The sequence below is a fragment of the Myotis yumanensis genome, unplaced genomic scaffold (assembly GCF_028538775.1).
Source record: "Myotis yumanensis isolate MYYU_CA2020_CCGP unplaced genomic scaffold, mMyoYum1.0.hap1 SCAF_3, whole genome shotgun sequence".
In the NCBI taxonomy this organism is placed as follows: Eukaryota; Metazoa; Chordata; class Mammalia; order Chiroptera; family Vespertilionidae; genus Myotis; species Myotis yumanensis.
In genome coordinates, this window is record NW_027223754.1 from 116,174,227 (window position 1) to 116,189,198 (window position 14,972).

The 14,972-nt window shown below is 40.6% G+C and overlaps 1 protein-coding gene and 2 non-coding genes across 4 annotated transcripts; all 3 read right to left on the reverse strand.

Moving 5' to 3' along the window:
- Nucleotides 1-44: 44 nt before the first annotated feature.
- Nucleotides 45-4,830, reverse strand: RPL21 (ribosomal protein L21). 2 transcript variants are annotated; one of them, XM_070409429.1, is made up of 6 exons: nucleotides 4,811-4,830; nucleotides 2,566-2,644; nucleotides 1,768-1,829; nucleotides 1,143-1,255; nucleotides 603-753; nucleotides 45-403 (listed from the first exon to the last, which is right to left on the reverse strand). In XM_070409429.1, the coding sequence occupies exons 2-6, from the start codon at nucleotides 2,630-2,632 to the stop codon at nucleotides 314-316; spliced, it is 483 nt and encodes a 160-aa protein (XP_070265530.1). In that variant the 5' UTR covers nucleotides 2,633-2,644; nucleotides 4,811-4,830; the 3' UTR covers nucleotides 45-313. The 2 variants fall into 2 exon arrangements, with proteins under 2 accessions (XP_070265530.1, XP_070265529.1); XM_070409428.1 differs by lacking the exon at nucleotides 4,811-4,830 and adding an exon at nucleotides 4,768-4,791.
- LOC139007901 (small nucleolar RNA SNORA27) lies at nucleotides 988-1,109 on the reverse strand. Its single transcript, XR_011471032.1, has one exon. It is a non-coding gene; the product is annotated as a small nucleolar RNA SNORA27 (small nucleolar RNA).
- On the reverse strand, nucleotides 1,364-1,434 carry LOC139007845 (small nucleolar RNA SNORD102). The gene has a single exon (XR_011470990.1). It is a non-coding gene; the product is annotated as a small nucleolar RNA SNORD102 (small nucleolar RNA).
- Nucleotides 4,831-14,972: the final 10,142 nt, after the last annotated feature.

Here is a 14,972-nt window from a genome sequence, read left to right on the forward strand (position 1 = left end):
AAAACCCCCACTACATTCAAATAGTAAAGACATCACCCAATGAATTAGGACACAAAAGTTTTTTTTCGTTTATTGATTGGCTGCCTCCTGCACGCCCCCTACTGGGAATTGAGCCCACAACCCAGGCATGTGCCCTTGACTGGAATCGAAACTGGGACCCTTAGGTTCGCAGGTTGTCTATCCACTGAGCCAAACCAGTTAGGGTGACACAAAGTTTTCAATTATTCTTTGGGGGGAAGGGATGCCACACTTCTACTCAATTAAGAGAAACATTTTTATCAGCACAGAAGTCTTTTTTATTTTTTCCCACTTATCATGCCATGAATTCATAGGGAATGGGTTCCAGCAGCTCAGGCTCCTTTCCATTGGTTCTCACAAAGTGTGCTTCTCTGGGTGGAGCAGGCTATTAAAAACAAATGAAAACAAGGCAATGGAATAATTATGTTAAGAACTGTAACTCAATTTCAAAGTTCTCTCAGAACCAATGAGGTAACATCTACTCAATGCTTTACCTTTACTAACTTTCATATAAAAGAAAATTATCACTGAGCAAATTTCACAGTTGTCATGATCAACCAAAAAACCCTTTGTCAAGCACTCACCTGACGCTTCAGTTGAACCCAGGTACCTTTCTCTTTGGCTTCCTTCTTTTTCTGATCATTTTCCTTCACACGTTTCAAGAAGCTATCTCGGCTCTTAGAGTGCTTAATATGCTCAATACGTACATTAATTCTCTTGGCAAGAATCTTGCCCCTGGAGAAAACAGAAATTCTTATAAATGCTTCATAAAAAATATAACCAAATTAAAAAAAACTCTTTTGGCAGTTTCATTTATGAAATAAACCATGAACCCTTTACCCACAGATAGGATAAGTTAACAGACCCCAAAACACTAAATAACTTAACCAAAACCAGATCGCTAATAAAATTTGTAACTTTTTATATTTTGGAAACTAGAACTGCCTAATACCAAATCCTGTAAGTCTACTTTGTTTCCTCTGACAGGATACAAAACACCCCGTTTGCCTGAGTTTTAAAAGGACATTTCCTTTGCCCCACTTGAATGACCAATAAGACATAAGTCCAATTGACAAAGTGAAAAGGGAGTGTGAGGGAATACGAATCAAAGAATTATTACTTACTTAACTTGCTTGTTCACAATAATGCCCACTGCATGCTGGGTGACATTGTAGACTCTTCCAGTTTTGCCATGGTAACATTTGTGGGGCATTCCTTTTTGAACAGTGCCCATTCCCTGTTAAGAAAGGAGATAAACGTCACCTCAGTAAGTGCCTCCTCCTTTTAAACCCTGACTTTTATTAAAGTAACTAAAAGATTTTTCTCTTTTAAATGGCAACTCAAGAGCTTTCAGAGCCGGTGAAATGCATTTTTCACGTTGCTTTGAGCAATCAAAAAGACAATCATCATTAAGCTCCAGAGTGCCAGAATACATTCAAATATGGCTCTCAAAGAACATAGCTTTCGCTGGTTTTACTAGTAACCCCCATCGATAATTAAACTCTGCACTAAGGTATCCCTTTTCACCTCAATAAATTCTCATGATTATATCTCCTATATTTTTCTACTTGCTGTTAACAAATAAAAAAAACTGGCTTTAAAAGTAAAATTAAATTAGCTGTTCAAAGGCAATGGATTTTCCCCCATTTAGGAAGATAAAAAGAGCCAACAGGTGTACTATACACTAGTATTTGTTCTTATGTTAGACTAAATCCAACTTTTCTTTTAATGGTATTTCCCCAATTTTACCTTGATGTCCACAATATCACCTTTCTTGTAGATTCGCATGTATGTGGCCAAAGGAACAACTCCTAAAAATAGTGATATCAAGAGTAAAAAGTCAAGTCAAAAAAATGTAACCTCACTAGTTTTCAACACACTCCCACCTTTGACCGTGTAAATTTTATTTTAAACATATATATTTTTTTATTGATTTTAGAGAAGAAGAGACAGAAACATTGATGGGAGAGAAACTTCCAATGGCTGCCTCCTGCACCCCATTACTGGGGATCAAGCCTGCAACCTGGGCATGTGCTCTGACTAGGTATTGAACCAGCGACCACTTGATGCATGGAAAGATGCTCAATCCACTGAGCCACTCCAGCCGGGCAGTTATGTACATTTTTATTTTAAAATATATTTTTATTGATTTCACTGATCAGCTGCCTTCTGTACACCCCCTACTGGGGATCGAGCCTGCAACCTGGGCATGTGCCCTTGACCGGAATTGAACCTGGGACCCTTTAGTCCACAGGCCAAGGCTCTTATCCACTTAGCAAAACCCACTAGAGCAGTGGTCACCAACCGGTGGTCCGTGATGTCTGAAAGGTTGGCGACCGCTGCTCTAGGGCATATATACATTTTTAAATCTTGCTAGCGGACAATGTGAGAACTGCTATATAAAATTCATGCTTTTTATTACAAAATTAAGTTAGGTAGGTGGTTAATTGCTACTAGAATACATTATATTATCTGCATCTCAAGTGTGTTAACATAGCACAAATGTGTACCACCATGGTTGATTTCAAAGAGGACAAATCTACTTACCATGTTTTCTAAAAGGCCTAGAGAACATATAGCGGGTGCCTCTCCTCTTTCCCTTTGTGTTAGTCATTTTGGCGAATTACTGAAACCAGAAAGTACAAAATAGTCAAATATAACTGCAAAACTGTTACTAGGCCCTTTAACCAAAAACCCCGTAATTTTAAATGGTTGCATCTCAGTAGCAATGCCAGAATTGGAAAATGTCGAAAAAGCTGGCTCACGAACAAGTATTTCTTACAAAGGTAAAAACCATCATTTTAGCAAGTAAGATCTTTGCCAAACCTGCCTAAGTTCTGTAACATTAAAACTCCTTAAGTAGAACTGGATTTTAGAAACCAAAGCAGTACTTTGCCTGTTAAAAAAATGTAAAAACACAACATGACCTCTACCACACTATTACCTGTAGAACCCAGCCTAGAATGCCAAGGGCATTGGAATTGTTAACTACAAGATACTGTTCACACAATTGCTTACTAGGTAATGTATGTAAGGGAGAAAAATCGATTTTATAACCACTGACCTAATTTTGACAAAGGTTCTGCCACCTCTTTCTGGGAGACCTACATTTACTCCCAGGTTCTCACTTTTAACATGGGGCTAATACTATTTTGACAAGGAATTGAGGTAATGGCTACAAAGCACTCAGCAATTCCCAACACATGCAAAGTGCTTACTAGTAAATGGTAGTTAGCTAATCAGTCTAAGAATTCTTCTATAGGCATTTAGAATGGAACCTTTCACTTTATTTCCCAAAAGATGTCAATTGTTTCAGGTCATCTAAGGACAGAATTACCATTGCTGACAATGACTGCAGGCAAACTATGCCCAAGTCTGGTTTCACTTGTTGACAGAGTCCTAACATAAACTGGTCTCTTGACACTCCTCAACCCTAAAGATAAATGACTCCACCAGAGGACCCTTTCGTGGGGCAAGGAGACCCAAAATAGTTAACCTGACCACCAAAGCCAAACAAACCAGTGTTACAACAAACGCACCCTTTAACTTTAAAAAGCAACTAGGTATAAGTGACAGGTACCCGGTTTTCATTTTCAAAATGTTAAATTCATCAACAAGGAAAGATGCTCAAAGTGGCAGAATCAGTCATGGGAGTAATATCTGATTCAAGCCCATGCTGCTGGCACCAGACTCATCTTCCCGCATAAGAAATCCATTTTACGTCACGGCCCAATACACCCAAGTTCCAAAACTGGAACCCACTACGGGGTGCAACCTGCAGTTTGCTCACCTCTGGTAGCGGGCAGCTACTACCTACAAACCAGACAAAAAGAAATTATTTGGGTCGCGACCCCTTTGGCGGTCGAACGACCCTTTCACAGGGGTCGCCTGAGACCATCCTGCATATCAGATATTTACATTACGATTCATCACAGTAGCAACATTACAGTTATGAAGAAGCAACGAAAATAATTTTATGGTTGGGTCACAACATGAGGAACTGTATTTAAAGGGCCATAAGGTTGAGAACCACTGATTAGCGGGTTCTCAGTAACCTTTCCCTCAAACTTCTAAATCAGTTATTCGGGAGTCCATTCAACACAAGATGCCCCAGCATTAACAAAACAGTCTGAAACAAAATGTTTTCCTTTCGTCCAACTGCGACCCGGGGCCAAAATTAAAAAACGGAAAATCATGTCATGCACCAAAGACGAATGGTCTGGGATTCACGATCCAGGTCGACACAGTTCGAACCTATTTCGTCCTCCGGCCACGAGGCTTTCACACACAACCAGGCCTCACCGGAGTTAAACCCGTTCCTACTATCCCGCAGCCCCAAACCGACAGCGTTACAAGTGTAAGTAATAGATGAGGGGGAAACACCGCATTGAAAAGTTTAAAAGCCATCACACCACGCGGCCGGCCCCCACAAAGCCTGTCCGAGAAGGCCCAGGACGGCGGAGCGAAGCCGTGGGGACAAAGCTTTTTAGTTTCTTTCCAGACCGACCCGAGTCGCTCAGGCAGGTGATGCGGCCTCGTTGTTCCGGAGCCCGAGGCCGACCCCTCCTAGGCCGCGGCACCCCAGACTGGCCCTCCGCGCCCAACCCCAGCCCGGCACGGCTGGCCACACGCCGCTACCGGGCCGGAGAGACACAGCTCCGACACCCAGGCCAGAGGGACCCAGACAGTCTGCACGGTCTCTCCGGGGCCCCAGTACGCGGCCTCCGAGGCCTCTGGGTTAGGACTCACGTCTGTGGGACCACGGTCGCCGGGAGCCACGCGCAAGGCCTACCTGGAAGATGGCGGTTCCGGCCGAAAGGAAGGAGGCGGGGCCGCAGCGCGCGTCTTACAAGGGCCCGAGGGCTGCCCGCGGCGCTGCCAGAAAGAAACGCCAGCCGAGAGCGTCTCTTCTGGGATTAGGGGATCGTCTCCAAGAATAAGAAGAGCCTGTCAGGATATTTTCCTTTCTTATAAAAAAGAAGCAATTGACCAACGTGAGCTGATACTTGGATCTTGCCAGACAGCCCGGAAGGGGGCTTTCCAGGGCGTCAGACACACGCCGCCTCCCGAGAGGGCCTGCGGCCGCCCTACGTCAGAAGCGACGCCGGAAGCGGACGGCACGAGAGGTTCCTGCACCGGAGCTGTAGCAGTGCTTTTAACTCAGTGGTTCTCAACCTTCTGGCCATTTAAATACAGTTCCTCATGTTGTGACCCAACCATAAAATTATTTTCATTGCTACTTCATCACTGTAATGTTGCTACTGTGATGAATCGTAATGTAAATATCTGATAGGCAGGATGGTCTTAGGTGACCACTGTGAAAGGCTCGTTCGACCGCCAAAGGGGTCGTGACCCACAGGTTGAGAACCGCTGTAACTGCTGTTTGTAGAAGTGATTTTACGTGAGCACAAAAGTCATATTTTCCAGTTTGTCTCTCAAAAGTTGTTTTCGCCAAATGCGTCAGAACATACCGCTGGTATGTGCATACATGATACAACCACTTTGGAAAGCAGTTTGGCAAAATCTAGTGGCACTGAAAATATTCAAGTAGTAAATCCCAGCATTCTGTCCAACGTCTGTATCTTACAGAAACTTTGATGTGTAGACAATGATGTGCATAACAGCACTGTGAGTAGAAGCAAACACATTATGGGATAGTCATATGATGGAATATTATACGCCAATAAGTTAAGAATGAACCCAGAAATAGGACCAGGCAAAAGAGGATGATGTAGATTATATGTAGTATGACAATTTATATGTACACAATTTTAAAATAAAACAATACTATATATTGTGTAGGTACATATACTTCTGTAGTGAAAGTCAGGGAATACAAAGACATAACAAAAGATTTGAAAAACGATGGGGGACTATAACAGAAGAGGTATAAAGGAGGCTTTAACTGTTCACCATTTTAAAGCTGGATATTGAGTGTACAGAAGGCCATTTTTTCTTAACAGAGTTTATTTTTCAGAGTAGATTTAGATTTATAAAAATTGGAGATAGTACAGAAAATTCTCATCTCAGCACCTAGTTTCCTCTGTTATTACCATCTCAACATTAGTATGACACATTTGTAAAAACTAATGAACCAGTATTGTACATTATTGTTAACTAAAGTTCATAGTTTGTTCAGACTTTCTTAACTTTTATAATACCCTCTTTCTATTCCAGGATCCCATCTAGGATACCACATTCCAGGTAGTTATCATGTCTCCTTATGTTATGGCAGTTCCTCAGATTTTCTGTGTCTTTTATAACCTTGACAGTTTTGGAAGACTACTGGTCAGGTATTTTGTAGGAAGTCCTAATAATAGAATTTGTCTTGTTTTTTCATAACTGTATGTTTTTTTTAAATTTATTTTTCCATTATAGTTGACATATGTTAGTTTCAGGTGTGCAATATAGTGATTAGATCTATATGCCTTATGAAGTGAGCACCACAATAAGTCTTGTACCCATCAAATACCATACAAAGTTATTACAATATTATCTACTATACTCCCTATGCTGTACTTTACATGCTCATGATTATTTTAGTAACTAGCAATTCGTACTCCTTAATCCCTTTCACCTTTTTAATTCATTCCCCCAACTCCCCTCTCATTTGGTGACCATCAGTTTGTTCTTTGTATCTGAGTTTGTTTCTGCTTTGTTTATTTATTTTGGGGTTTTTTTGGCTTTACATAGAAATAAAAATCATGGTATTTGCCTTTCTCCGTTTGTCTTCAGTTAGCGTATGTTACAAAATAAAGAATAGGAAGAGATTATTTGAAATGTAAGGTAGACCAATAAATTTTACTATATCAGTGAGAAACTTCACTGATAGCATTTCAGATTTCACATTCCAACTACTCTTTTAAAAAATCTGCCACTTATTGAGTGTTGAGGTAGTTTCAACTAAGAATAACCACAATTACCTGAAAAAGGTATTAAAATACTCTTTCCTTTTATAACACATCTGTATGAGTCTGGATATTCTTCATATACTTCAACCAAATAACATATGCACTAGATTTGATGCAGAAGCAGATTTGAGTGTCCAGCTGCCTTCAACTAAGCTAAACATTAAGGATATTGCAAAAATGTAAAACAATGCTACACTTCTCACCATTTGGGGAGAGATATAATTCTTTGTCATAAAAAGCTGTTACTGCCCTGACTGGTTTGGCTCAGTGGATAGAGCATCGGCCTTCGGACTGAAGGGTCCCAGGTTCGATTCTGGTCAAGGGCATGTACCTGGGATGCAGGTTCATCTCTGGCCCTGGTCAGAGCACATGCAGAAAGCATCCAATCAATGTGTCTCTCTCACATCGATGTTTTTTTTCTTTCTCTCTCACCCCCACAACACTTCCCTTCCTTCCACTCTTTTTAAAAATCAATGGAAAAATATCTTTGGGTGAAGATTAAAAAGAAAAAAGAATATAGAACACTTGAACAATACTATCAACCAACTAGACAAAACTGACATCTATGGAACATTCAAACAACAATATCAGAATAGGTATCTTCTCATGTGCACATGAAACATTCTCCAGGATATACCATATACCAGGTCACAAAACAAGTCTCAGAAAATTTAAAATAATTGGATTTATACAGAGTATGTTCTCAGAACACGATAGAAACCACAAACATGGAAATTAAATAACACATAAGTTATCAATGGATCATAGAAGAAATCTTAATAGAAATTAGAAAATACTTTGAGATGATTGAAGATGAAATATACTAATATTTATGGGATGCAGTGAAAGCAGTGCTTACAGGGAAATTTATAACTGTAAATTCTTTATTGAGGTATAATTGACACATAATACTAGTTTCAAGTGTACAACAATGATTTGATATTGCAGAATGATCACCACAATAAGTCACATTAACAACCATCACCATATACTAAAAAATTTTTTTCTTGTGATGAAAACTTTTTAAGATCTACTTCTTAGCAACTTTCAAATATAATTAACTATAGTCACCATGCTGTACATTAAATCCCCATGACTTCTTTTATAATTAGAAGTTTGTACATTTTTCTCTCTTTACCCATTTTGCCCATCCCTACCCCCTGCCTGTAAATCTCATATTAGAAAAAAACCCTCAAGTAATTTAACTTTTTTATGTAATTTTTTTCTTTATTGATTAAGGTATTACATATGTGTCCTTATCCTCCCAACAAGTAATTTAACTTTACATTGTTAAAATGTAGAAAAAGAAGTGCAAACAACACCCAAAGTAAGCAGAAGGAAATAAATAATAAAGAAAAGATATGAAACAAATTAAATAGAAAGCAGAAAAACAACAGAGGAAATAAATGAAGCCAAAAGTTGGTTTTTTGAAAAGATCAACATAATTAGCAAACTTAGTTACACTGACCAAGAAATAAAAATGAAAACTCAGTTATTAAAATTAGGAATGAAAGAGGGGGTATCACTACTGACTGCAGAAGTTACAAGGATTATAAAGGAATGCCAACAAATTAGAACTTACATTAAATGAACAAATTGCTAGGAAGCTACAGACTACTGAAACTGACTCAAGAAGAAATAGAGTGGATCCAAGATGGCGACAGAGTAGATGAAAGTTACACTCACCTCCTCCCAGGACCAAACTGGAATTACAACTAAAATATAGAACAATCAACCTGACTAACCAATTGAAGACTACTGAACAGAAGTCTTATAACCAAGGATTTACAGTAGAAGCCACATAGAGACCGTTAGGAAGGACAGAGACGCTAAAAGGACTGGCCCCACAACCACATGCTGCTGCTGTGAATCCAGAAGGATATCTCAGCTGCAGAGGTTCCCCTTGAGGAGTGTGGGCTCTCAACACAGTGCTGTTAAGAGCACCAGAGCAAGGAAGAGGAGCCCACATAACCACTGGCTGTGAAAATCAGCAGGGATTTTGTCCACCTGGGAGAGACAGGAGTCTGCTAGAAACTCAGGTGCCCTCTTAGAGGGCCAGTGCACAAAACTTTGTTTGCAGTCACTCACATGGGCTCTGGCAGAGGGAGGGTGGCTTGGAGCTGACTAAAATCATGCAAGGAGGTACTGAGTTGTGTGGCTCTGGGGAGAGAGCCTAAGGGACAGCTGCCAGGGTCCCTATGCTGAGTTCCTCTTCCACATAGGATGCCATCTCTTTTGGGTCAAGCACTCCCCTCCATATGGTATCAATATGGAATGCAATAGCCTCAACATCTGACTCCCTGTCGCCTGCCCTGAGGAGCTCACACTCTGCAGAGTAGTCAAGTGCCTGGGCAATGGTGAGATGTCCAGGAAGACTCAGGGGATGTCAGAGACTGAGTCATGTGGCTCTGGGCAGAGGCCATTTTGTCCCCTTCCTGTGAGCCTGACTGGTGCTCCCTCTACTACCCTAAGGATATCCACTAGCCCCACCCTCCCAACTCCCCAGTGGCCCTATCCTGCCGAGCTTGGGCTCTTGAGGCAGCATCTGGGACAGACTGAGTTGTGTGGCGCAAGGGCAAGGACCATTTTTCCCTCACATGTCCGAACAATGCAGAGCTCTACCTCCAAATCTTGGTCTATTTGGGCCTGGTAAACATTGCTGGCCTCACCCTGATGACTCCCTGAGACCCTGCCGCCACTACAAAGGACTGTGGGCTTATGGGGAGTGGCAGCTGGCCTTGGTATATCCTGGGACTTTTCCTGAGTGGTCTCAGACCCAGCACTGGCACAAAGTTTGAATCTGCATTAATCTGGTGAACACTCCTTGCTCCTACCTGGTGACTCACTGAAGACCTATCTCATGCAACTCGAGTACCACCAGAGGGTCTTTCTTTCTTTTAAAAAAATATTTTTATTGATTTCAGAGAGAAAGGGAGAGGGAGAGGGAGATAGAAGCCTCAATGATGAGAGAGAATCATTGATTAGCTGCCTCCTGCACACCCCCTTCTGGGGATCGAGCTGGCAACCCAGGCATGTGCCCTTGACCAGAATAGAACCCAGGACCCTTCAGTAGGCAGGCCGATGCTCCACTGAGCCAAACCAGCTAGGGCAAGGATCTTTCATGACTGAATCTAACAGGCAGCCAGCAGATGGAGACAGGAAGATGAAGATCTCAGTGTGCCTTAGGCCTTTTGCTAACCTACTCCCCAGGCTCAGTGATGGGGGAAGCCAGCCTTGGTGCATAGCTTGGTCCTTCGCATGCAGTCAGGCCCAGCAGAGGCAACCACAAATTATGGATCGCTTTGTAGTTCCAAACAGGTTGCCCGGAGCCAGTCACAGGCACTGTCTGACATTGACCTGCACTGGTGACCCTCTCAAGAGGCCCCAGAATGAACGCACACCAGACAAAATCAGAACAGGATCCAATTGGCTCCACAAGCAGTACATCTAAAGGGAGAGCTTGGCAAGCACCAGATTCTGCTGAAGCAAATTGTGCTTTGTGTGTGGTCACCACTCACACAGCAGCCTGTACACTGTGGTTGAGGTCTATCCTTACAGTCAACCAACCTGAAGATCGACTCCCATGCACAGACAACTCAACAGCAATTAAAACTCAACTACAACAGGAGGGTTTATATAAGCCACACAAGGGACAGTCCGGGAGCATCCAGCTCAGGAAATCAGAGAGCATATCACTGGGTCTCACAGGACACCTACTATATAAGGACACCCTACCAAGACTGAGAGACATAGCAAATCTACTTAATACACAGAAACAAACACGGAATTGAACCAAAAATAAGGAGTCAGAAAGACATGCCCTAAGTGGAAGAACAGGAGAAATCTCAAAAAAAGGAACTAAATGAAATAAAGGCAAGCAATCTACCAGATATAAAGTTCAAACCAATGGTTATAGGATGATCAATTAACTTAGAACATCAACAGAATGAAAAAAGGCATAGAAACCATAAAAAAAAGTAAAAAATGAAGAATATAGTATCTGAAATGAAGAATACACTAGAAGAATCAATAGTAGGTTACATGAATCAAAAGACTGAATTAGTAATTTGGGATACAAAGTAGCAGAAAACACCCAATCAAAGTAGTAAAAAGAAAGAAAGTAAGTATAGTTTAAGGGACCTCTGAGACACCATTAAGTGTAACAATGTCCACATCATAGGGGTTCCAGAAGGAGAAGAGAGAGAGCAAGGGATCAAGAACCTATCTGAATAAATAATGACTGAAAACTTCCCTAACCTGGTGAAGGAAAAGACATACAAGTCCAGGAAGCACAGAGAGTCCCAAATAAGATGAACCCAAAGAGGCCCACACCAAGATACATCATAATTAAAATGGCAAAGGTTAAGCAGCCATGGACAAACTACGGCCCGTGGGCTGGATCCGGCCTGTTTGAAATGAATAAAACTAAAAAAAAAAAAAAAAAGACCGTACCCTTTTATGTAATGATGTTTACTTTGAATTTATATTAGTTCACACAAACACTCCATCCATGCTTTTGTTCCGGCCCTCCGGTCCAGTTTAAGAACCCATTGTGGCCCTCGAGTCAAAAAGTTTGCCCACCCCTGAGTTAGAGACAAAGAGAGAATCTTAAAAGCAGCAAGAGAAAGACAGTTAGAAATCTACAAAGGAGCTCCCATAAGATTGTCAGAAGATTTCTCAACAGAAACTTTGCAGGCCAGAATAGATTGGCAAGAAATATTCAAAGTGATAAAAAGCAAAGTATTTTCAACCAAAACTACTATACCTAGCAAGGCTATCACTTAAAATTGAAAGAGAAATAAAGAGCTTCCCAGACAAGAAAAAGCTAAAGGAGTTAATTTCCACCAGACCAGTATTACAAAAAATGTGAAAGGGCCCTAGCTGGTTTTGCTCAGTGGATAGAGCATTGGCCTGCAGACTGAAGGATCCTGGGTTCTATTCCAGTCAGGGGCACATGCCTAGATTGCGGGCTTGATCCCAGTAGGGGGTGTGTAGGAGGCAGCCGATCGATGATTCTCTCTCATCATTGATGTTTCTCTCTCTCTCTCTCTCTCCCTCTCTCTCCTTTCCTCTCTGAAATCAATAAAAAAAATATATTTTTAAAAATGTGGAAAGGACTTCTTTACAAAAAAGAAGAAAGAGCCCTAACTGTTTTTGCTCAGTGGATAGAGCATCAGCATGTGACCAAAGGGTCCAGAGTTCAATTTCAGTCAAGAGCAGGTACCTTGGTTGCAGGCTCCTCCCCTGCCAGGCCCTGGTCAGGGTGCATTCAGGAGGCAACCAATCGATGTGTCTCTCTAACACTGATATTTGTCTTTCCCCCTCTCTTCCACTGTCTCTAAAAATCAATGAAAAAATATCTTCAGGTAAAGATTTTAAAAAAGAAAAAACAAGAGAAACATAGCTATTAAGAGTAAAGTGTTAATAAATACCATGATGGCATGAAACTATAAATCAATTAAAAGAAAAAATCTGAAAACACATAAACACGTTTATTACTAAACAATAAATGGGTTAACAATGAGATCAAGAAAAAAATTAAAGTTGAGGGAGATTTCCTGTCAAGATAGCGGTGTAGGTAAATGTGTTACTTGCATCCTCCCACTTCAAAATTACAACTAAACTACAGAACAACTATCATTCAGAATTGCCTCAAATCTAGCTGAACAGAAGTCCTACAACTAAGAATACGTAGAAGAAGCCTATCGGACTGGTAAAACGGGTGGAGACTCAGAATAGGCTGGTCCCACACCTGTGTGTGAAGGATAAAAATCAGGAGGGATATCTTGGTTGTGGAGGCGCCCCCCTGAGGAGGAAGGACTCTTAGCCCCACACCAGGAACCCCAGCCCAGGGTTCTAGTGCCAGAAAGAGAAGTCCCGACAACTTTTGGCTGTAAAAACCAGCAGGGATTGTGGCTAAGTAAGACAAAGGGCAGCCAGTGTTCCAGGTGTTCCTCTTAAAGAGCCCAGGCATTGACTTACTCAGACTCATTCCCTCTGAGACCCATCATAGGGGCAGCAGCTTGAAGGGCACTAGGGACAGATAAAGAGGAATTGAATTGTCTGACATCAAGGCAAGGGCTGGAGGGGTGTTCTCCCAGACAGAAGTGCTGGCAGAGTCATTGTTTCTTTGCAGGGCCTTTTCTCCACAGAGCAAGTGGGTAGGAGCCTTGTCTGAGTCTCTATAAAACTATCACTGTTTGCCCTGCTTTGGTGATTCCCTGAGACCCTGCCCCACCCAACTTGTGGACCCACCCAAGCTTTTTCCATAGGCTTTTCCATAGGAATGGCCTATCTTGTCTCATGCCTCAGACTTTCCTAAAATTTCTCAATAACACCAAAGAAAATAACATACTTTAGAATAAGTGTAGCAAAAGCATAAGACTTCTACACTTAAACTACAAAATATTGCTGAAAGAAATTAAAGAAGGTGTAAATAAATGGAAGAACATTATATGTGCATAGATTGAAAGACTTAGTATTGTTAGATAGCAAAAATAAAACAAAACAAAAAAACACACAACCCATCCCCCAAAAGTCAATGGTCTACATATTCAATGCAAAATTTATTAAAATCTCTGTTGGCTTTTTTTTTTGGGAGGGGGGCAGATATTAACAAGCTAAATTCTTATGGAAATACAAAGGACCCAGAGTAGTCACAACAATTTTGAAAAATAATAAAGTCTGAGAACCTACACTTTCTGATTTTAAAACTTAATACAAAATTACAGTAATCAGGACAGGCGTAAGGATAGAATACAGATCAAAGGAGAATTAAGAAGCCCACTACCAAGTCCTGGCTGGTGTGGCTCATTTGACTGAGCATTGCTCTATGCACCAAGAGGTTGCTGGGTTAATTCCTGCCCGGGTTGCAGGCTCATTCCTCAGTAGGGGGCGTGTAGGAGGCAGCTGATTGGTGTTTCTCACTCACATGGATGTTTCTCTCTTATATTCTCTCTTACTCTTTCTCTCTCTCCCCCACCCCTTCTCTTTTCCTCTCTCTAAAATCAATTAAAAACATGTTCTTTAAAAAAAAGAAGCAGCCCACCAATAAACTTTTACATTTATGGTCAATTGATTTTTGGAAAATGTACCAAGAAAATTCAATGGAGAAGAAGAAATCCTCAAAACTGGTTCTGGGACAGTTGGACATGCACATATGCAAAAAAGAAAAAAAAAAAAGAAAGAAAGAAGAAAAAGAATTCAGACCTCAATCTCACACCATACCCCAAAAATATTAACTCAAAATGGATCACTGACTTAAATGTAAGAGCTAAAACTGTAAATTTTAGGACAAAACAAGGTCTTTGTAATCTTTGGTTAGGCAATGATTTCTTAGAAATAATACAGAAAGCACAGTAGTAAAAGAAAGTATAATAAATAAGACTTTTAAAAATTAAAACTTTTGCTTTCCAAAACACTTTCCAGAAAGAGAAAAAAACCCTGCAGAATAGGAGAAATATTTATAAATGTTGTATTCAGTAAGGGACTTCTATCTAGAATATAAAAAACTCAACTACTCAAACAGATCCAATTTATTTCAAGGGCAAATTTTTTTTCTTTATTGAAGTAAAATTTACACTGCACATGTTAAAGTGTACAATTAACACATTTCAGCATATCTGAATTCATCATCAAAATAAAGATAGTGAGCACATTTATTAGCCCAAAAGTTCCCTTGTGCCTGTTGGTAGTACCTTTATCCTGTGCCCAAGCAACCACAGATCTGCTATCACTATAAATTAGTTTGCAATTCTTAGAATGTATGATCCCTAGAATAATACACTATGAATTCTTTTTTAAAACATCTGGCTTCTTTTGGGATAATCCTTTTGAAAGTCACCCATGTTGTTGCATATATTACTAGTCTGTTCCTTTTGATTGTTAAATAGTATTTCATTGGATAGCTACATCAGAGTTTGTTTATCCATTTCTCTGTTGGTTGACATTTGGGTTACACCTAGTTTCTGGCTGTTAGAAATAAAGCTGCTTATGAACCTCTCTGTACAAATCCTTGTATGGACACATGCTTTCATATGTCTT